General features: G+C 35.5%; 1 protein-coding gene across 1 annotated transcript in view; it reads left to right on the forward strand.

Moving 5' to 3' along the window:
* Tmem168 (transmembrane protein 168) overlaps positions 1-6,493 on the forward strand; it is a 39,735-nt gene extending 33,242 nt beyond the window's left edge. Inside the window, exon 5 of the mRNA XM_010603659.2 lies at positions 4,511-6,493. Within this exon, the coding sequence (XP_010601961.1) occupies positions 4,511-5,058 (548 nt within the window). The 3' untranslated portion in view covers positions 5,059-6,493. The remainder of the gene's footprint in view (positions 1-4,510) is intronic.
* Positions 6,494-23,244: the final 16,751 nt, after the last annotated feature.

A 23,244-nucleotide genomic window follows, 5' to 3' on the forward strand; every position in this document is an offset into this window, starting at 1 on the left:
AAAAAATAATAAAAGAAGAAGTCTGAGTTAGGGCAGGAGCTGGAATAAAAAGGGAGATGAGGGACAATAAGGTGGAGCAAGAGACTGAGTTGGAGAGAGAGGACAGAAAAAAAAAACAGAAAATTTAGGGGGGAATGGGGAAAAGAAAAAAGAGGGGGGGAAATATTTAGGGTGGAATGAGGAAAAGAAAAAAGAGAGAGAGAGAAAAAAAGAATTTGAAGAGCCTCTTTCAGACTGTCTCTGTTCTCATATTATACCACATGTACAGCCATATGCAGAACCGAATCCCCTGGTCTTAGCTAGCCAATGGCAGTTCCCCACGACAGACTGAACACAGTCTACAAGGCCTAACTTGAGTTTCCCTACCCTCAGGATTGAACTCCACTCAGTTCTATTACAGGTTGCCCCTGCCCTTTCTTTAAAGATGTTCAAAGTTGGGAGCTCAGAAAACTACCCTTCATGGGAACCTATGCCTCTGCAGAATTGGTCTAAGGACTGGCCCAATCAGGACGTTTGAGAACGGTGGAGGGGGGGTCGTGGGGGTGTTTCAAGGGTGCCCACGTGGCTACCTTCCTTACTGGGTCTGTTGTCGCGCAGTCCGGGAGGTCGCGCACCCGCCGGGTGATCTCAGGCAGGCAGGCAGCTGAAGCTAGATTTAATGTTTCTATAAAATCTTTTGAGACGGTACCATCATTTCTATTATTTTCACTTTTCAAAGAACAAAATGGAGCTAAAAGTGGTTATGTAATTTATCTATCTGTGGTTATACCACTATGAGACAGAACCATTAATGGTAGAGCTGTGGCTCAAACCGAGGTTGGCCTAGCTTCTGAGGTGCATTATTCTCCTGTTCATGTTGCCACCAAGGATAAAACCTGTGATGATAGAGAAATGGCAAGTTCTGGTGATGTATGTTTGTTACCATGGGTCACCCATTTTCAAAAAAGTAGAAGGTACAAGGAGGTACTCAGCAGTGAAACTATGTGAACATACTTTATAAAATCATTTGTTTTTAATCACAGTGTAGACAATAGTTTTTGAAACTTTATGGCTTCTTCAGTTCTAGGTAAAGTATAACATTATGGCATACTTTAATTCAGAACACGGAAGAGAAATTTCTGGTCAATTAAAATTTTTCCAGAAATAAAATTTCAGTCCTGAATGCAGGGACCACTTATTGAAAATTTACTACAATACTTATAATAAAAACTCTTCTGAAATCATATGGGGGAAAAAAAGGCATAATTTTGGTGGTTAATAATATGGCTTTGGAAACAAGTTCTAGCCATGAAGCTTACTAGTTAATATCTATATCCATTTTTGCTTTTCCTAGAAAAACTAAGAGGCATCAGGATAAATAATATATATAAAGCTGGGGTGATTCCACATGCCTATAATCATAACACTTAGGAGGCTAACATAAGAGGATCACCAGTTCAAGGCCTGCCTGATCTACATAACAAGTTTGAGGCACTATATGTACTAGAATACGTGTGTGTGTGTGTGTGTGTGTGTGCGCGCGCGCGTGTGTGTATGTATGTATTCTTAAATTTTCATTATGAAATAGGAATAATTTATGAAGACCTACCTCAAAATAGTGTTGTAATTTTAGTAAATATCAGTCATTTTCTGGGTTGATAGCTTTATATTTTTATAACTATATTACCAATAAATTGTTACAGAATTGCTCTATTAGCTAAGAACATTTACTACAGTGTAACTTTGTCAATTTATTATAAAAAGTAAAAGAGGTGATAATAAAAGAAAACATCCCATAATTCAGCAACTATATCAGCTGTCATGCCTCGCCTGTAGCACCTGGCTTTAATCTGTTCTAGACCAAGTGATAACTTAAGCTCTGATCATTTGTTAGTAGTCACCTTTGTAGCAACTTTTGAAGTGAGGAAGCATTATGACTGGATTTTACTTGGGTTAACAATTTAATAGTAGGTCTAGAACTGAATATTGCTGTGGAAAATGAGAATCTGTATCTGCCTGTCACCCAATACTTAACTCATAGTCTTTCTTAGAATACATACTTTTTCATTTATGGAGCTTTATCCTATGTGAACTGATTTTTTGCCTCTTTGCTTTAGGGTAAAAGACAATTAGGTAATAATAAGAGAAGCAGAAAGAAGTGAAAAAATTGTATATAATTTATAAAGTTCTTTATCACAGATAAAGCCTTTTAAAAAGCCTTCTCAATTCTTTAAAATGCATCATATGACTGTTGTCTCAGATAAATGTAAGTACTTTGTATCTGGGCCAAGGGCCAAATGCAGTATAGAATCTGTTCATACAAGAAAGGAGAGCAAAACAAAACGAGAAGAAAAATAATTTAAAAGGCTTTAATGCTCCTGGGCCAGTGTCTAAAAGCATTTGTGTAAGAGAATGAGAGTAGAATGTACTAAAGAATATCAAAGTAGTTGTGGATTACTTTAAGCATTGCTATTTTGTGGCAGATGGAATTTGTGTAATAGCTCTTGTAATCTGTACACCCTCTGACCTCTGAAGAAATGTCATAGAGACAGTCGTAGTGTAGGTTGACATCCAGCCATATCTGAAGAAGTGTGATCTTCTGGAGGTGCTGGCGTAGTGATATGTTAGTGCTGTGTGGGGACTATGTGCTGACCAGTTCCTCTAAGTCAGTGTGCATGGGCATCACTGCTACTTGTAAAACACGGGCTTCATTGTCAGTCTTTGATACAATGATGACTAAAGGGTTATTAATTAATTGTACACAGAGATTGTGATTTAGGCTGGCTTCTAAGTCATACCACTAATACAATCCAAATGATAGGCATTTTCTTTCTCTCTGGTTTTGATACTTTAACAAAGTGGGTATTGGTATTGGTAGAAACTTGTAGTATTCTGAAGTTAGGTTGTTGGATTCTGTGCTAGTAATTTATAACATTAAAACAATTATAAAGGTAATGTAAGTTCAGCATGAAAAATTTGGAAATTAGTCAAGCATTTTTAAAAGCAGTAATTACTCCTTAAATTTTTATAGACACATTTCTACTCATGCATTTTCCTATAAGCATAAACATTTTCTTTTCAATTTTTTTGTTTTGCTTTTTGAGACAGGGTCTTGCTGTAATTCAGGCTCTCACTACATAGCCCACACTATATAGCCATATATAATACCTACTAGCTGTGAAACAGGTTTCCAGGTTAGAGATATATTTACTGGGAATGTGATGTGGTGCTAGAGCCATGGGTTACATCCCCTGCACACACTTCAACATACACATGAAATAAGAAATGTGTTTGGACTTTTCTGGGTATAGTTTTTAAAGTCTTTGTAACTCTTCAGGTGTAGAACTCATATAATTCCATTCCTAAACTCTTTCTTGTTATATAAAGGAAGAATTATTATTATTATTATTATTGTTGTTATTATTGTCAGGTAAATACTTACGGAGATAAGGAAAATATTGTTTTACCAGTGGTATAGAACAGGAAAATATTGTTTTTACAGTGGTATAGCCAGCAGACTTTCTGCTGTGGGTCAGATATATTTGGCCCTTTAAATTTTGGACTGTAGAATCTGTTTCCACTACTTAGTTTTGGCATTATAGAGCAAAAGCTGCCATACAGAGAATGTCAATAGTAACAATGGCTATGTTCTAAGAGAATGTTATTTATAGAAATATATGAAATTTAAATTTTTTGTAATTTCCATATGTCACAAAATATTCTGATTTTTAAAAACTGTAAAAACGTAAAATCAGTTCTTAGCTCTTAGGTTCCATAAGAAGAGAAGGCAGGTTGGATTTTGTCTGTGAGCTGTAGTTTGCTACCTCAGTATAGAATGCTAGCTTTCTGTATAATTTTAATTCAGCTTTAAATAAGTGCAAAAGCCATACGTAGGCAATAGGAAACATACTTTGAATCTGAATTTTGTGCTTTTCCTGGGCTAGCAGTATTCAGTAAAGTAATCTCTAGGAAACTCAGGCATTGTTGGTGAGCTTCAGGTCCCTGTTAGCCTCCCAGTCCTGAAGTTAAAAACACCTGCCATTCTACAGTTTGCCATGTTGGTCAACAGTAATGCTTGTTGGGTGTCGCCCATTAAATGCAAAATCGATGTATAATATTTTCAATTGAAGATGAGGTTATTAGGATTTAAACTCTCTGTAAATCAAGCATAAATGTGTAAAACAATTTTGTTAAATTATCATAGCATATTCCTTTTTTATGTAAGTAGTAAGGATGGCTTTATAAATTTGAAGATGAAAATCTATCTTTAAAAAAATCTTCTGCAAAGACAATTTGAAAGTATCTTTGAGATACTTCCATATTTTTTGCTTACATGTTTAATTTCAAGAATTTTAAAGAAAATAACTTATGAGAGAAAAAAAATTTTTTATTTTGTACTGGGGATCAAACTCAGGACCTTGTGCTTATGAAGCAGGCAGTGGGTACCACTGAACCAAATCCCAGGCCTTATGAGAGACTTCTTAATGAGAGGCATCAGGATTTGCTCTATTGAACTTTTTCTTGTCCACAGGTGGAGATATACTGCGCCTTGACACACTTTTAGAATGGTGGAGAGAAAAGAATGGTTCCTTCTGTTCCCGGCTCATCATCATATTAGACACGGAGAATTCAACCCCTTGGGTCAAAGAAGTAAGAAAGGTTAATGACCAGTATATTGCAGTGCAAGGAGCAGAGATGGCAAAGGCAGTAGATATTGAAGAAGCCGATCTACCACAGCTGGGTGATTTTACAAAAGACTGGGTTGAATATAACTGCAACACCAGTAATAACATCTGCTGGACTGAAAAGGGACGCACAGTGAAAGCAGTGTATGGTGTGTCAAAACGCTGGAGTGACTACACTCTGCACTTGCCAACAGGAAGCGATGTAGCCAAGCACTGGATGTTACACTTTCCTCGTATTACATATCCACTTGTGCATTTAGCAAATTGGTTATGTGGTCTGAACCTTTTTTGGATCTGCAAGACTTGTTTTAGGTGCTTGAAAAGATTAAAAATGAGTTGGTTTCTTCCTACTGTGCTGGACACAGGACAAGGCTTTAAACTTGTCAAATCTTAATTTGGACCCCAAAGAAGGGTATTTTTGAGAGTTCGTATTACCAGTTATCACTTGCCATTTTTTTGTATGCTGTATTTTTATTTGTGGAAAATATCTTGCTACTACTGTAGCTGCTTTTACTTTTTCTTTTCTCAAGTAAATTATGGGATTTGGGAGGTGTTGAGAATAAGCATTTTATATTAAAAGTATGTGGGAAGTCACTGACTATGTAAATGTATGATGTTAAAAATAACTGCACTTTCAGGAATGTTTGCATTTGCCTCTAATTAGAAAGAAAACAATTGTCTATGCCCTACAGTGGCCAGTGAAGAATTTTACTCTAATGCCTTGTTTTCTAGGCATACATTGGAGATTGTAGATCTGACAGATTTGTTTACTATTTTAAAACTACCAATTTACTAACAAATTTCTTTTTTATGAACAGTTAGGTTTGAGTCCGTCCAAGGCCATTTGAAGAACTGTAAACATTTCTTAGAAAAAGAAGAGGCCTACCAAAAATGAATGCAAAATTTGCTTACACTCCATCACATTTGGATATTGGTTGTAAACTGTTAACAATATTGCAGAGAAGCTCAAATTCCTTTTTAGCTCAAAACATTCTTCATGTAGGTAACCGTAAGAAGCTAAGAGCCAACCAGTTGTTCCTTCATGCATACTGAGGGCCTCTGAAAACACTGGTAATTTTAAGAGTCTTTCTCAGGGTAACAATGTTTTCCTAATGAACAGTGTTTCAAGCTACAAATTTCTTGCAGATAAACTGTCTTTCCTTTCAAAAAGTAGTCTTATAAAAGAAATTTAGCAATTTTTGCATTGTCCAGTTCAGTCCATATAAGTATTCAGAAACATTTTCATCTCTGTGGTGTTAATACTGTGCTATGAAAATTATTTTAAAAATTCCCATTTTTGATAAATTTTTTTTCTACTGAAGGTAAAAGGATAGTAAACAAGTCATTTTTTTCTTGTATGCATGCATTATGTAAAAACGTATTCTTGTTTGCAGTTTCTGTTAAGCATAATAGAGTGGTTGTGATTTTAAAAATTTAATTCATTGTTTCATCTGAGTAAAATAGGCAGTGATCAGGCTATCTCCTAAGAACAGTTCATTTCTTATTCCCTTCCAGTGATCCTTGAACTCTAAATTTTCATTTTTGAGAAATACTAAGAGGGGAATATAATTAAATTGGGAGATAATCTTTGTTTTTAAAATAGAGTAACTTTTCACCATTGAAGCCATTTTTCCCAACTCAGAAGAAATAATGCCTCTACCATTTTCTACTGGTGACAAGAAGTTGAAACTTAGTTAGGAAGAAGTCACTTAGTGTCTGGGAACTTGTATATCACAATCTATGCATCATTGTTATAATCTGATTATTTCTATGTTTCAAATATGATTTTCTTAAAATACTTTGAATAAAATTTTGTTAAAAATTAATTTTTCACTTAATGTGCAATGAATAGTTACTGAACTTTTTAATATATTAAAAGTGAAAGTTATTTAAAAAGACCATGTTTTAAAATTCATTTTTGTTTTGAAAATTTCCAGTATTTTATATTTATATTAGCACTATCTAAACAAAATAGTATTATTGTTCTTTTCAGAAATGGTATGACACAAAAGTCATGTGTTAAAAACATTAATATAGCACCAAAAAAGTTAATGTTCAGTAAAATCTCCTTTTAAGTTTCTCAACCAATAGGCAGCAAATTAGCTTTAACAAAAGCCAAATAAATATAAAAATATATTCTATGTTCTTTATAATGTAGTATTTAGTACTAAAGATTAATGAAAAGGTAATTTTATACCCCCAAAGTTATCCTTTTTTAATATATGTACTATCTATAGTCATATTCTGTGAAAGAACAACCAAAAAAGGTCTTTGGGCTGAAAGTGTGGTAAGCGAACTTATTTACTAAAAGCTATTGAATATCCAATTTGATGAATTTTCCTTCCAAAAAACTAAATTATTCAAGGATGAGAAAGTTGCCAATTTTAAAACAGTACTAAATGTAGTAGTGTAGAGAAATTTTATTAAAAGGGTAAAGTTATTAGATACTTTTACCTGAAAATTTAAAAAAATCTTAACAGTGAGACTAATTTGCCTATGGTTGTCATTTTGTGTAACATGTATCATGATGGAGTTACTTGAAAGTAATTATTTTAGGACAAAACTTTACCATTCTACTAAAAAGAGAGAACATGGAGATATTTTTCAACATAGTTCATCTTAATATTTGGTTCCTTGTAACTTTGCTAAAATCACAAAAATACTATCCCCTGAAAACATCTTTTCAAAAAGTATACATCACTCTATGATATTAATTTATCAAGTTATTTCTCTCCCTGTAGCTTTTTATGTTGTTATTGCCTTCAAAATTTTAGTTTGGTTTGGTCTAAGCTCTTCTTTAGGAATGTTGGATTTATCTTTCCATAGAATTCTGTTTCACTCTGATTAAATGCAAAATCCTGTGGAAAAAATCTTTTATTAGAAATTTTTTATAATCACTGTTTTCATAACCTCTGCACTTTAAAAGTTACATTCTTAATTAAAATACATTTATATTTAATGTGATCACTAGAATTTAACTATTTTGTTTGTGACTTTCAGCTTATGTAGATTTACTGTTCAGGGAACTTCTTTTTCATATATATTGTATGTTCTTTCACATTCAGTGCTTAGTCTCTCTTGAAGTAATGTTCTACGTTACCTTTCTACAGGCGATGTGGTAGGTAATATTACATGTGCCAGAAGAAATTGTTAAATCACGTGATTATTTGACAGTACTTAAAGGAGTTTGATCAGTCAGTACTTTTGAATATCTCTATTGGAAACTACTAAACTATCATCATCTCTTGTCATTAGAGGCTTACACATTTTTATATTTCTGCATATGGTTACTCAGAAGAGTGCCTTGCACATAAAAGGAGTTTAATTAATATCTTTGACCAAGTGAATGAATTAAGAATCATAAGAAATTGGAATTTTATTGAAAATTACTACATTTTTATAATATTTAAATGGATATTATTTCAAAATTATCAAGCAAGTAAAAGAAAACATATTTGAAGTTAAAATTTCAGTAAGTGCCAAGATTAGATAAGGAAAACTTGTGTTGCATAGATTTACGTGAAAACATAGCTGATGTCACCAGCAAAGGGGCTCTTGTGGTTGGAGCCCCTGTCCATTATGCTTCCAGTATGATTTAGTCTCATTCATTTTACATTTTTACATGTAGACAAATTCGAGGTTTATCACAAATAGAACACAGTAAAGTATAAATTAAATTTAAAAATTGTAAAGTCTGACCAGTAGGCCCATTAATATTAACATAAGTATCTCACCTTCAGAGTATCTTCTCTCTATTCTCTAGAGTCTATACAGAGAACTCAAAGCAGTAAATTATTTGAGGAACATTCTGTTGGTAAGGTAATCTACATTATATTTAATAGTAAATATTATTATTACTTAGACCAAAGCAGATTCACAATTGAAAATTGTAGGCTAACCAGCAAGGGTTTGGGGGAATTTTTAAAATATCCAATACATAAAACATTTATATTGACGAAAAAAGTCAAATTGACCAATTTTTTTATGTGTTGAACACAGTATTTTAGAAGTTTGAACTTAAAAACATAAAAACTTAGAAGAATTGGATAATTTTAGTAAATTTTATTGAGCAGTCCTGTCCTAAAAATATTGATTCATCCCAAGTTAAAGAGTTTTAGCACTGTGCCAGGGATAAGTGAGAAATGTGGCATCTCTTTAGACCAGCAATATATACTCCATGTTAAGTATTTTACATTAAAATATTTACCAATGTATTGAGCAAAATGTGCATTAATTTTACATATAAACCATACTACTTCAAAGCAGTTTTAATCTTGTAGTCGATCATTAGTTTTATCCTTCTTGCCACAAAATACTGAAGAATCTTCAGACACAATATTCAATTTAATTACACTCCATACAGGACATTTTTCTTTAAATCTTGTCTTCTGGCTTGGAATGCAGATAGCACAATAAATTTTCACTAAGCATTTTGTTTTATATATACTGAATTTCAAATTATGCCATTTTAATGCAGTTTTATAATGCATGTTTCTAGGTCTTTTCAGAATCCTTACAGTGATTCCTTGATAAATAAGTATTGGTAAAATAAACATGGAGTAGGAATTTTCATTTGTAATTCATATCCATGTGCACCAATACCATTCTCTCCTACCTAATTGGAAGAGATATTTCTCTTTTGCTCCAGCCCTAACCTTTGGATTCCTGTCTTTCCACATAAAACAACTTTATCGATAATAACAATAAAAATGATCATGGCTATTATCTACTGCGTGTTTACTGTGTTCTAGGCACTGTGCTAGATACTTTTACATAACATGATTTCATTAAATCTTCCAAGACACATTATATGGCAGATACTTTTATATATGAAGAAACTTATGCAATGAACTTAGGTGCCTTTTCCAAAATGTCACAGCTATGACTAAGAAAGAATGGCTGCTATCAAGAAATCAATAACAAATGTTGGTGGGGTTGTGGGGAGAAAGGAACCCTTCTCCATTGCTGGTGGGAGTGCAGACTTGTGCAAACACTATGGAAATCAATATGGAGACACCTCAAAGAGCTGGGACTAGAGGTTCCATTTGACCCAGCCATCCCTCTGCTGGGTATCTTTCCAAAAGAATTAAAGAATCATACCACAGTGATATATGTGCACCTATGTTTATAGCAGCACAGTTTGTAATAGCTAAAACTTGGAAACAGCCCATTTGCCCATTAGTTGGGAACTGGATAACGAAGATGTGTTTTTTCTATAAAATAGAATACTACTTAGCCACAAAGAATGAGAAATTAGATTCATTCATAGGAAATGGATACATATTGAGGTTATACTCCTAAGTGAAATAAATAAGTCACACATGTGTAAATACCGAAGTTTCTCTGGTGTGGAAAACTATAATAGTACATAAGATCTTAATGATATAATTGACCATGAGGAATATGAAGAAAAGGGCTAAAGGAGTAGGGAAAATGGGAAGGGTAGGGGAAAAGTAATAAGGGAAAAGAAAAATATGACAATGAAAAAATGGAAATAAAGTGTTTGTAAATGGGGAGAGGAGGAGGGGTGAAGGGAGGGCAGAGACAAGGGGAAAAATGAGAACCAAGACCTGTCATGTAAAGGTACAAGATCCCAATGATGAACGTCATTGTGCTGTATACCTTAAATGTACCAACAAACTCAATAAAAGAAAAAAAAAATTTTGTCTAACCAGTTTGAGTCCCAAGTCAGGTCTCAACATAGCTCTGGCTCCAAACAACCACTACCTTATTGTCTTATCAACTTTGTGTCTTCAGTGTCTCTACCAATACTTTCCTCACAATATGGAATAAACATTATCAAAGCTTTCGGGTAGTGAAATCCTTCAATCCTTACAGAAAACACCCCCCCACACACACAAGTATTCAATATATAAAATATATTCAATTATCTTAGTCTCCCATTATCCAGCTTATAATATATCTTCTATCCATGACAATATGAGTTTTACCCACAGCTCTCCCTACAGTATTTTTTTTCCATTGAGTTTATTGGTACATTTTAGGTATACAGTATAATTACATTCATTGTTGGGATCCTGTACCTTTACATGACAGGTCTTGGTTCTCATTTTTACCCCTTACCCCTGCCCTCCCCTACAATATTCTTAATGACTCAACAAAGACCTTCCTATTGTCAAAGAAATAGGCATTTTAATTGATCTTTAGAACATTTATTAACTATTCTCCATCTTTAGCTTCTGTAGTAGGATTGCTCATATTCTTGCTTCTTTATTCACATCTTGCTATGTTGGTATGTTTTGCAAACCCATATTTATGTACTTCCTGACTATCCATTCTGTTTCCTACTTTCAGTAACCCTATCCACATTTGGGATGTCAGCTATATTCTTCTGCTTATTCTTAACTATCTGCCTCAGCCTAGATATCTCTGGCACTCAGGCACATGTGCAGTGCTGTACAGAACATTTGATTTCATAGATGCCTCAAGCTCAAATCCAAATCAGAGCCCTAACTTACCCTACAAATTGCTTTATTTCCCCTGTTCATGTATATGTGAATGACAGCACTCTGTCAATCACTCAAATCAAAATATGAACTTAATTCTTGACTCTTCCTCATATCTATATCCAATTAGTCTCTAAGTCCTGCCAGTTCATCCCAATATTTTATATAGCCATCCACTTGTTTCATTTTAACTGCCTTTGCCTTATAAAATCCTTCCCTATTTTTCCATCATTTCTTGCCTGTTCTTTGTTGCTCCTCTTGGAAGTTCTGGTTTGCTCCGGTATGTTTCAGATGTTTTCCAGTGATCTCCCTATATGTGTGTTAGCATGTCAGACCTGACTTGTCCTCTAGCCATTCATCTCAACCATCCTGTACCTCCTGTTGTTTAAATTATAAACAGCAAAGCCAGGCATGGCGGTGCACACCTGTCATTCTAGCATTTGGGAAGCTGAGGCAGGAGGATTGCTGAGTTCGAGACCAGCCTGGGCTACATAGTGAGTTCCAGGTCAGTCTCAACTATATAGTGAGACCCTGTCTCAAAAAACCAACCAAATGAACAAAAACTATAAATAGCGTAGGGGAAGTGTGATTTTAAGAAACAGCTCCAGTTGGGTTAAAAACAAGCTGATCTCAAAATATGTTAATTAGAGTTTAAGCTGCACATTGGTCACCTTGGCCGGTGCTGGTGACATGTCTGGCCTAAGGGATCTTCCCACATTATGTGTAAGGATTGCATTCAGGAGAGATGCTCAGAGTGGAGAAAATGGACAATGGTTAACATCTACAGTGGACCCTCGAGTTACAACCAGCTTGACATATGAACAACTTGGGTTATGACCAGAATTTTAGTTTTAACTTCAAGACCAATGTCTGAGTTATGACCCAGATGCTGACTGCTTGTGTTTCCAGATAGTCTCAAATACAGATTTAACCCTTACCACATTCTATATGGGACATTCCAACACTCTTTCCTGTGCAGGGTTAATTGAGAAATCCTGGGCCAATGTCTCTCTAGGGACACGCATCCACCTGAAAGAAAGTGTGGCCCAAAATTATACAGGAGGGACTTTGAAGACACCGTAGAGGAGCCTGAGCCTTCTATTGACCAAGTTGAGTTACAACCAGCCCTCAAAAATGAATTGAGTTGTAAGGCAAGGGTCCCCTGTACTGGATTGAACTAGCTTTTCACATCATTGGTCACCAAGACAATATTTTGCAGATTGAAGGATCAGGCGGGTGGAAAGGAAGGCTGTAGATCTAGTGAGGAATTTGGTCTAGTGGGCTAGGCTAGGGCTAGGCTAAGCAATACAATATCACTAAATCCCTCTTTAATCCAGGGGCAGGAATTTGCTGCCTGAGCTTTGCTAGAACATAAGATAATCTGTTCTCCAGATACAGGTACAAAATAGGCTAGGAAATGTGAAATACAGTGGTGAAGTAAGCAGCCCCTTGCAAGCCATTCACCATCTTGATGATTTTCTCTGATGTGTCAGCAGAGTTGGAAGGGGAGCAGCGTGGCCAACATCTGTGAGGTGTTAAGAAGTTCCCACACGGCCTTCTGTCCTTAGACTGGAGCTTACCAATTCAGAAAGACGAGGGACTATGCTTGTTATCATGCAGGATTTCTCCCACTCTGTACTGTCTAGTAACTGGATCCCCAGACGAGGTAATTGTGTGCTTAAATGATCCAGTATTACACTTGTGCCCGAGTTCCAGACAGTGGACAGAGTCTGATACTGGGCTATGGTGTCCCAGGAACTTAGCCGCTGACTCTGCTGGGTGAACAAAAGGAGCAAGGAGCCAAGACACGGCTCCTTGTGAGGCACAGAAAAACAAAAAGGAGGTAAGGAAAGTTATAATTTGAAAATTGTACTTAAGAAAAAAAAAACCCTGCAGCTTCAGGACATAAACTTTCCTTTTGAAGAAACCCACTAAAACAATAACAACAAAAGCAAGAATCGTAAGGACATAATAATCTTATAAATTGGGCACTGGGCCTGTGCTTTTCACCCATACATCACATACAGACGTCTGTCTTCAACGAAGCAGCAATATTTGTGGGCAGCATATCTCAACTTCAAACATGGGTAAACGGTTTGCATTCCAGCCTAGCCTGACAAGTGTGTAACCTGACGGACAAAATGCAAATTTGAGTTTACTCTCCCTGAAGACACCTCCAAAACCATACGAAAAAACTTCAACTCCACATTGTAATGCGTCTCTCCCCAAAGATCTACACTCTATTCTCTCTGAGGGTATATTTTTAAAATCATAAGAGAAGAAAAGAAAAGCTAGACAATTTTATGAAGTCTCTGAATTAAACTATGAATATGAATATTATTCTTATGAATAATCAGGGCATATGAAGTATAATCTTACTAGACCTTTATTTAAATTTACTTGATAATCTAATTCTTTCATGTAGGTTGGATAAAAATTGAAGCTACTTCATTGTTTATTTTCCTGGGTATATTTTTATTTATTTATTTTTTAGTTTTAATTGAGTTTATTGGTACATTCTAGGGATACAGTACAGTTCCATTCATTTTTGGGATCTTGTACCTTAACATGACAGGTCTTGGTTCTCATTTTTTAAAAGCTTTTTTTTGAGACAGGGTCTCACCTGGAACTCACTATGTAGCCCAGGCTGGTCTCGAACTCACAGTGATCCTCCTGCCTCAGCCTCCCGAGTGCTGGGATTACAGGCGTGAGCCACCACATCCGGCTTCCTGGGTATATTTGAAGATACAACCTCAGTTCAGTAATTAGAAGGAACACTTTCATGTAACAGTCAAGAATTCCAACCTCATCATTATAGATACTCTTACATTCTCTAGGAAAGGTACTAATTACAGATTCTTCCTTTCTCTCCTCTTCCTTCTTCAGGTAACATCTTTTGAGGTCTTCTTTTCCCTCTTCTGGGTGGAGGCTGGTCAGGGGCTTCATGAGCAGCACCTACAATGACCATACCCTGACTCTACGTTTCTCAGTATCTGGCCAGTCTTTCTCTGGTTCTTCAAATTTCTCCAGCAAGAGTTCACACCAGCTCATTGAACCTGCCAACTACAGAAACACGTACTACTTTGCCGGAGGAATGCAATTAAAGTCCTTCTCAGTAGGATTTGAGGTGAGCGGTATGTACCCCTCCTCTCTATGTTTAATCTCTTCTGAACTTTTATGTCTGCTATGGGGTGAGGAAATCAGGAGTCGCATTACTTGTCTGGCTTCTCACTCTGTCACAGTTACCTTTTTTTCTCTTTTTCAGTGAGCTTCTTTCAGTTTAAGCATCCCTTTCACCAGCAATAATGAGCTTCAACTATTATAGGAAAGAGGTTCTTCGCCCAAGCATAACAGCAATAGAAAATATAGCATTAATCAAAAAATTGAAGGCCATGTAAAAAGAAAAGTAGTACTGGATTGAAATATATAGTTAGAAAACTAAATACAGAGACAACATATTTTCATGGAGAATAAACTAATATCGTAGATATACCAATTCCTCATAAAGTCATAAAATAAATTTAATAAAAGCTTCAGTATAGCCTAACAGTAGTTATCTATGATCCATACATTTTGAGTTTCTCTTATTTTTCTAATTTTGGCTATAGATGTGTTTAAATCTTTCATACCATTAAAATAATTTCAAGTACATTAAGAGAATCAAATCATACTGAAAAATTCATGATATGTAGTAATCTCATTTCAACATTTCTACCCAAGTACAATTGCCAAGAAGAAATAGATAATATTTATTCTAGTAATTGACTGTATGTCTGAAACTAATGTGTTATTTTATCATTTATGATGTCAGCATTTTATTTATCAATTTTAGGTATTATCAATAGCCTACGATGAGAGAGGAGGGCTTACTAGTACTACTAATGAATTTACAAAATTTTGTGCCTCTCTTGCTTTTCTTACCTTTTAAATGTAATTAAAGCTCTCCTTATTTCCTCAATTGTAGACACTCTGTCTTGCCTCATGGCCTCTTATGATAAAGTGTTCTGCCATTTCTTCACCTATTCCTTCCCCTACTGCCTTCAGCTTGTCATGCCCATCTCCGGTAACTATATCTCTGCTAAATTTATTGGTTGATTTTAAGAGCAAATAATTGTACAAAGACACCATTATGATTTTAAGAATATTATCCATCACACAGCCAAAGAGGCTGTGACTATTATTCATGTTTTGTATGATTTCCCCCACCCCCAGAGTTTCTGATTGTCTCCCTCAACCCCAACACCTGAAATCCTCCTAATATTTCTTGCATTCTTCTGGTTGAGATCTAAAATGGCTTCTCAGAGTCTCATATATCCAGAGGTGGAGGTTTAGAAGGTCGGTGGATCGTGGGATCGTGGGAATTAATTAGCGAATTGATCCACTGAGTTCATAGCTAAACGTGCTGTTAGGAGGTGGGCTGCTGAGAGCAGGACACGAAAAGGTATACCTTCCTTTTATTTATTCCGATACTTAAAAAATTATACATTCCTACTTTGCGTAGCAAGTCAGTAATAGCTTCTCATTGGCTGGGATAAAGATTTCAAGTTGCAGAGCTCCATCATAATCCATGACTGCCTAGAAGTGTCCCTGAAGTAACTATAGTCCTCATGCAACTCTTTTTATCTGCTCTATATAAATTGCTACCTGGATTCTTAAACAGAAATCCTTTGGAATCTAATGGACATGTTCAACTATTTAACCTTGGGATAGTGCTTGTATACTTTTTGGTTAATCATATTTGCTATAATAGATTGAAAAGTCCTTTCTGAGGCCCAGTAGGCTTTGGCTAGTGAAAGAAAGGGTTCATTTAAATAATTTAATTGATTCCCTTGCACCCTTGAACAGTCACTGACCTTTCATTTTTTACCTTACACATACAGGAGTGGAAAGCTAAAGAATACAGTAAATGTCATATTTATATTTAGTTATTCACAAGAGAGGTAAAAAATAAAGAAATCAATGTGCTCTTATTTTATTAGTTTAGAAACTGTTGTTCAGCTTCAATACAGTCTGGAGGGAATTGTATGGTTCTAACTCATGTGTTTTGTTTTTTCCTTTTGTGCAGAACATGTTTATAACTAGTAATGAGTTTATAACCTTAGCCTTAATGTGAAAAGGAATAATGAATCTGATCAGAATAAAAAAAATTCAAATCTTCATCTCAACATAGCACAGTGAAACTGCAGAAAAGACAAAGTAAAATCTAAATGAACTAGATGTTTTTAAAAAAAGGGAGGATCATTTAAACACAGACAAAATGTAATGTCGACAGCTCTGACTTATCAACAGCAACAGAAAAATCGAGACACAATGGAAGTAAATAATTAACATGTTATAACAAACAATGACCATAAAGAATCCTATGGCTGGCAAAATTATTCTTCAGAAATAAAAATGCTGTCAGTAAAAAACAGAGAATTTGATACTAGCAGTCCTTCAGGAGGGAAATAAATATATCCTTTGGGCAGATATCAATTTGAAAATTAGCTAGCCAGTCAGAAAAGAATACCAAAGAAAGCCATAAATAAGTGGATAGCCAGGTGTGGTGGGGCACACCTGTAATCCCAGCACTCGGGAGGCTGAGGCAGGAGGATCTCTGTGAGTTCGAGACCAGCCTGGGCTACATAGTGAGTTCCAGGTCAGTCTCAACTACATAGTGAGACCCTGTCTCAAAAAAAACAAAAACAAAAAAAAAACAAAACACCCCACAAAAAAACAACAAACAACAAACAAAAAAACAAAAAAACAACAAACATAAATAAGTGGGTTAATCTAAATGGAACACTTGGGAAAAAAATGAGGTTTTGGAGTTTAAAATACATAGAGAATTAAAATAACATATACAGTAGCATATTACTTCTATTTTCACATGGTAAGTAAAATACTAGTTAATTTGTTGTTTCTAGAATATAAAATTGCATAGCTTTCAGACCAACAGAAGAGAAATAATGGAATACAGAAACCCAATTACTCCACATGAAAATAACAAAAGAAAGAAAACCACAACATTGAGCAGGCAGGATAAACAGGAAGCAGAGTAAGAAGGTAAATGTAAACCCATATCTACAACTTTAAGACTTCTGAGCACAGCACAGGGTATGTGATAGAAAAAGCGACTGGTTTTGTCAGTCTGACTTGTTTTGTCCTAACAAGTCCTCTAATAAGTTCCCAGGAACAGAAGTTTAAAACTTGCTACTTCTTGGGTACTTTAAGTGACAACAGAGCACCAGGAAGATACTACATCTTGCGTGTCTTTTACTCCTCATGATAAACATTCAAGAGAATTTTGTGTCCTTGGTTTCCAGGTGAGGATTGCCTCAGAGTGCTCGGACAGTGAGTGACAAAAACGGGATTCACGACAGGTCTCACTCATCCCCACCACAACACACCCCAGTGTAACAATTGTGCATTTAGTAACGTTCAGTTTAGTTACCTTATTCCGATGTAACCTAAGTCCTCGATTATTCTAAAGAAATAGGACATTTTGCCAGAAACCCAGCTCATTTTAAACAGGAAAATTCTCAAGATTTCTCAACTTACAAAAATAGATCTCAAAAGCAAATGTACTCAACTCATATCAAATACACGGTTACTTGTATTCAAATCAAGCATTAATGGTGGTTCTATTGTATCCCATTTTTTTCATGTGGAGTCAACACTGCATATGCATTTCAGATGGTGCTTATTTCTCCATTTAATTCTGTTAAAAACATTTTAATTTCCAGATTCATTTCCGGCTAAGATTTGTGCAAAATAAAATCTAATTTATGCTAAAGAATATCAAACCTGTTAATCAATTTTTATTTAATGAATTCCCAGGAAGAAACTGGTGTTGGCTATGATTCCTCACATGGCAAGATTATCTTCTAACCATATTTGCTTTTTGAAAGTGCTCAGCCTATTTTTATGCTGTTTCAGGTATGAGGACTGCATTATCTACTTACCACAAAATGAGAACGCTGCTGCCTAAACTATAATAAAAAGATGACTTTGGTTTTTTTCCCCCTCTGGTCATTTATATCCAGGAACATAGACTTTTATTTCCTTTACTTTCTTACTGCCCAGATCTTAATGCTTTCTTAACTGTATTTTAATATCATCTAATATAATGCTGATGTGACCATAGCTAGTCCCTAGTCCATTATAAGAAAGTAAGTTGGAGAAAGAAAAATCACTAAAAAAGACAAATGGATGACATATTGATTCTTAAACCACATTTCTAATGGAAAACCCCATGCAGGAGTTGAAAAGTTACCAGAAACATGAACTACCTCATTAATTTTATGCCCAAGTTGTATCAGCAACTGATTTTTAATGCCTATGTTCATCATTTTTGAGCCCTTAGTGTTCTTTATATACATTTTAAATTGTGCTTTCTAAAGTGAACTAGTTTCACCAGGGTGCTCATGGCATCATCTGTTAAAAGCATCTCAGAGAATAACTCACAAACAGAAAGCTGATGAGCCAGTGCTGTTTTGTGATGTAAATTACTAATCATTAAATGCCAAATGCAGCAGCTATAATTGCCACTTTATTTGAAGTGACCTAAAAGTTACCAACATATTATGAAGTGTACTTTGGGAAGCATGATAGTATTGTTTCTTTTATCATATTTCCCTGGTATCTTTCAGATCAGGCTCCAACAATACACAGATAGGCCATCTGCATCACAACATATTTGTTTCTGATAGAAACACAAATTTGGAAGGTGCTGAATGTCAAAGCAAAAGCAGATTAAAGTGAGCCCAACACATTAATTTTCAAAGTGGGTTCTAGAAGTGACAATTCTGTAGACATGTTAACCCATAGAGATTTGTAGAGTTGCATGAAATAATTATGTCATTTTTAATAAAAAGTCATTAAGAAAAAACAACTATTGTATAGAAAAGTTTTTAAACAGGGTTTTATAAATCTACTTAAAATTAGCAGAAGAAAATCAGTAAAGCTTACTTTGGTCTGACTGGAACTAAGTATAAAAATAAATTGGCCAGTCTTGGAGATAGCTCTAATGCCAGCTACTCAGAAGCCAGAGGAAGGTGCCTGGTAAATTTTACAGAGAGGGAAGAACCCAGTGAAAATCCAGTAATCCAAATAATGGTCAGCCTGTGCAATTTAGTGGGACCTTGTCTCAAAATAAAACTAGAAAGGTCTGAGGAAAGAGCTCGGTGCTAGACTGCTTCGTTAGTGTGCACAATCCCCAGTACAACAAATGAGTGAATAAATCAATGCACTGCCTGAAGCTGGATTCATTTGAAAGATGATTTTTAAATTTACTGGCAAAAGAGAGTTTAGGTGTATTAAAGCAACCTCTATCGTAAGCACCTGACATTTTAAACTCGTATAATCCTTCTATCATACCAAAGAGGTACTATTGTTATCTTCCCTATTTTAGATATAAAAAAGTTAGAGACGAAATTAAGTAAAAATAACTCACCCGATATCATTCAGTAGTTAAGGGAAGAATTAACTTTAAATGGTCTGCCAATGAAGCCTGAGTCTAACCGCTATGCTAAGCCGGATCTCTTCAAGTGTTCTAATTGAGTGTAAAATATTTTCTTTCATTAAAGGCACAGAAGACTGTTTTGAGGAAGTACATGCAGGAAAGCTTAGCACCTTTAAAATTGAGCTGACCATTATTTAGCTTGTTGAACATTTATTGGGTTCTTCCCTCTCTAACAAGAATGTTCATCAGGTACCTAGAGACTTTCAGCCCCTGACATTTGATTTCTTGCTTTGCGCTCTGTGTTATCTCATTTAATCCTCACAACTATGATGCAGAATGTATTTCATTATCTCCATGTATGGTAACATGTGACATAGTGTTGTAGTTTGGATCTTAAATGTTCCCCAGAGGCCTGTGTATTAAAATTTAACCCCCAGCTTGGTGCTATTGGGAGGTGGCAGAACCTTTATGAGGTGCAGCCTAGCAGGAGGTCTTTTGGTCATTGCAAGTGTGTACTTGGAGAGATAGTGAGACCCTGATCACCTCCTGTTTCCCTTTACAGGTATGAAGTGAATGGTTTTTGCTCCACCACGCACTCCTGGGGTGTATTATCCCCATTCTTCCTCCCACCCGAGGCCTAAAAGCCACAGGACTATGTGATCATGGACTCAAATCTCTAAAACTATAGCCAAAATAAGTTTATTCTCTTTATAAGTTAATTATCTCAGGTATTTGCTATGGTGATTGAAAGCTGACTAACACACAGACTTCTGTAAAATGAAGGCAGGGATACCACAAATGCTAATTCTGTTTCAAGGGTTTAATATTTTTCCATATACCTTTTATAGATTCGCTTATAAAACTTTTTGTTTTAAAAGTTTGAGACTTCAGATAGCAACACAAGTTATTTTGATAGTCTGTTCTATACAAGAGTTTTTCTGAAATGGATGTTAGTATAAGAGATGTTTGGATTAATGAGGTTCAGATAATATGGAAATGAGGTTGATTCATATACTGCTTTTAAATCCAAAATATATTAATTGGTAGATATATAATTACAAACCCCAGAAGAATAGAAAAAGGCCTGGGCTGCTGGCCTTGCAGACTTAATTTTTTTAGCTGTATTTTACTCATTTTTAAAAGTAATTTTTATTAGTAATTTTAAGCACATATTGATTATATATATTATGAGTTGATACATAAACATATTAATCCTTTTTACTTCTCTTCCCTACCTCCTTAGCTGTACTTTGAGAAAATTAGAAACAAAAGCTTGTACCCTGAGCTCTTTACCAATAAAAGTTTTCTAGCCTAGGGCACCTCTTGACTGGAACAGTATCATAGGCTGATCCATGAGCATTGGCCTTGCTTCAGCCGCTACCAGGCCTGTGCTAATTCAAATGTTGCCAACGTCCCATTTTACTGCTTTGTGCAATTAGCATCCCCAGTCACACTGAATGGCCAGCCTTTTGGGCAATTTTAATTTCCAGATATCAGTGCTTTTGTTGTTGTTTGTTAGTGTTTTGGTCATTATTTAAGCTCACGTGTAACATCAAACAATAAAATAATCATAAATATAATGAGATGGCAAACAATCCTTAAGGGTGAATCTTTCCTGATATTGCAGTTCTTTCCCTCTATGTTTACTTTTTTTTTCATTGATTCTAAACCTGGGGGTGGATAGAAAAGACATCTAAAAGTGTTTTCATATAACTCATATTCTCTCATCCTCTTTTGCATGATGATGCCATAATGAAAATTCCCATTCTTGAAAAAGCACAACTTAAAGTTCTCCAACTCCTCACAACTTTTAAAAAGATTTTAAAGATACTTACAAATTCCTAGACCAATTCTTTGAAGGCACAGAGGAGGGCCTACTTAAATGTGTAAAACAAGCTTTCCTTGGTGTTATGATCTAGATCTAGAACGTCCCCCTCAAAAGCCTTGTGTGTTCAAATATTGAGATCATAAGGGCAGTATACTCATCAGTGGGTTCATAATCTAATGAGTTCAGTAACTGAATGTGCTGTGGGAGGGTGGTTAGAGGTGCATCGCTGGGGGCAGGACGTAGAAGGGTATATTCTTTTCCCCTTTCTTCTCTTTTCTAACATAAGCAACTTACCTCTGCCTGGGATCTTCCACTGTGCTGTTTCTGCCTTGGAGTCAGCCAATCATAGACTGACCCAAAATAAACCTTCCCTCTTTTAAGTTGCGGGTGTTGGATTTTGTGTCACAGTGACAAGAACATAACTGAGACACTTGCTATGACTAAAATATCTTGTTTTATGTTAAATAACATTACATAACCATATGTATCAAATAACATTCTTGTGGTAATTTCAATTTTCTTTCTCACCTAATTGATAAGGGTGCTGTTATCTTTTAAATCTCACTTAAAGGAAAAATGTCAGTTAATGATGAGTTCTATTAATATACCATAGATTATTAAATAGTATTATTGAAGGGTTTTCAGAATAGATTCTTTTCCTCTCTTTTAATATGAGGGAATCCTAGCCAGTGATTTTACTTTTTTTTCTTTTAAATTGAATTTATTGGTACATTCTAGGTAGACAGTACAGTTACATTCATTACTGGGATCTTGTACCTTTACATGCCAGGTCTTGGGCCAGTGATTTTACTTTTTTTTCTTTTAAATTGAATTTATTGGTACATTCTAGGTAGACAGTACAGTTACATTCATTACTGGGATCTTGTACCTTTACATGCCAGGTCTTGGGCCAGTGATTTTACTTTAATATGTATTTCATTATTGTTCATATCTAGAATGTCCCCCTAAAGGGTCATGTGTTAAGAGTGGGGACTTGTGGAATGTAATTGGATGATGAGGGTGCTACACTAAACAGTGGATTAACCCACTATGCATTCATAGCTAAATGTGCTATTAGGAGGTGGGGCCTGGTCAGAAGATGGCAATCACTGGGGATGTTAGCTGAAAGGGTAAATCTCCCTCCCCAGTTTCTCCCTTCTCTCTATTCTTCCTGGCTGCCAAAATGTGAGGAACTTTCTTCCTGAAGATCCTTCCACCATGAATGAAATACCAGGAGCCACAATAAACTGGACCTTTATATTATGAGTGTTGGGAATTCAATTCCAGCAATGAGAAAGTAATTCTGACCAATTCAGATACCAGAGAAGCGTGGTCATTGTTGCAACTATTCCTGATTATTTAGTGCAGAAACATTTGGAACTGCTTCACAGGAGGGATTTGGAAAGGTTTGGAGATATGGGCTAGAGAAGCCCTTGAATGCTTTAAACTGAGAATAATGGGAGATTCTGATCAAAGTTCAGAGGATCAGAATCCTGATAGAAATGCAAACAGTAAAGGTCAAGCTTCAAAAGGTTTCAGTTAGGAATGAGAACTGCATTGGTAATTAGGTTTGATACTATGTGTGTTATATTTAGGTAGAAAATTTTTCAATGTTTTGACCATGTTCTGAGACTTCATGGGAGACTAAGATTAAGGACAGCAGACTAGTTAATCTACAGAGGAAATTTCAAAATATCCCTATGTTCAAGCTTTGGCATAGGTACTGCTGGAGGCTTTCAGCCAGATGTATAGTGAGAATCAGGAGCAAAATAGCCATTTTAAAAGTTGTAGTTTTGCAAGAAAAAAGGGGCTTATAAAGCTGGAGCAAAGGAAACCAGGCTT

Source organism: Fukomys damarensis, unplaced genomic scaffold (assembly GCF_012274545.1).
Source record: "Fukomys damarensis isolate Sample0158 unplaced genomic scaffold, DMR_v1.0_HiC HiC_scaffold_4, whole genome shotgun sequence".
Classification (NCBI taxonomy): Eukaryota; Metazoa; Chordata; class Mammalia; order Rodentia; family Bathyergidae; genus Fukomys; species Fukomys damarensis.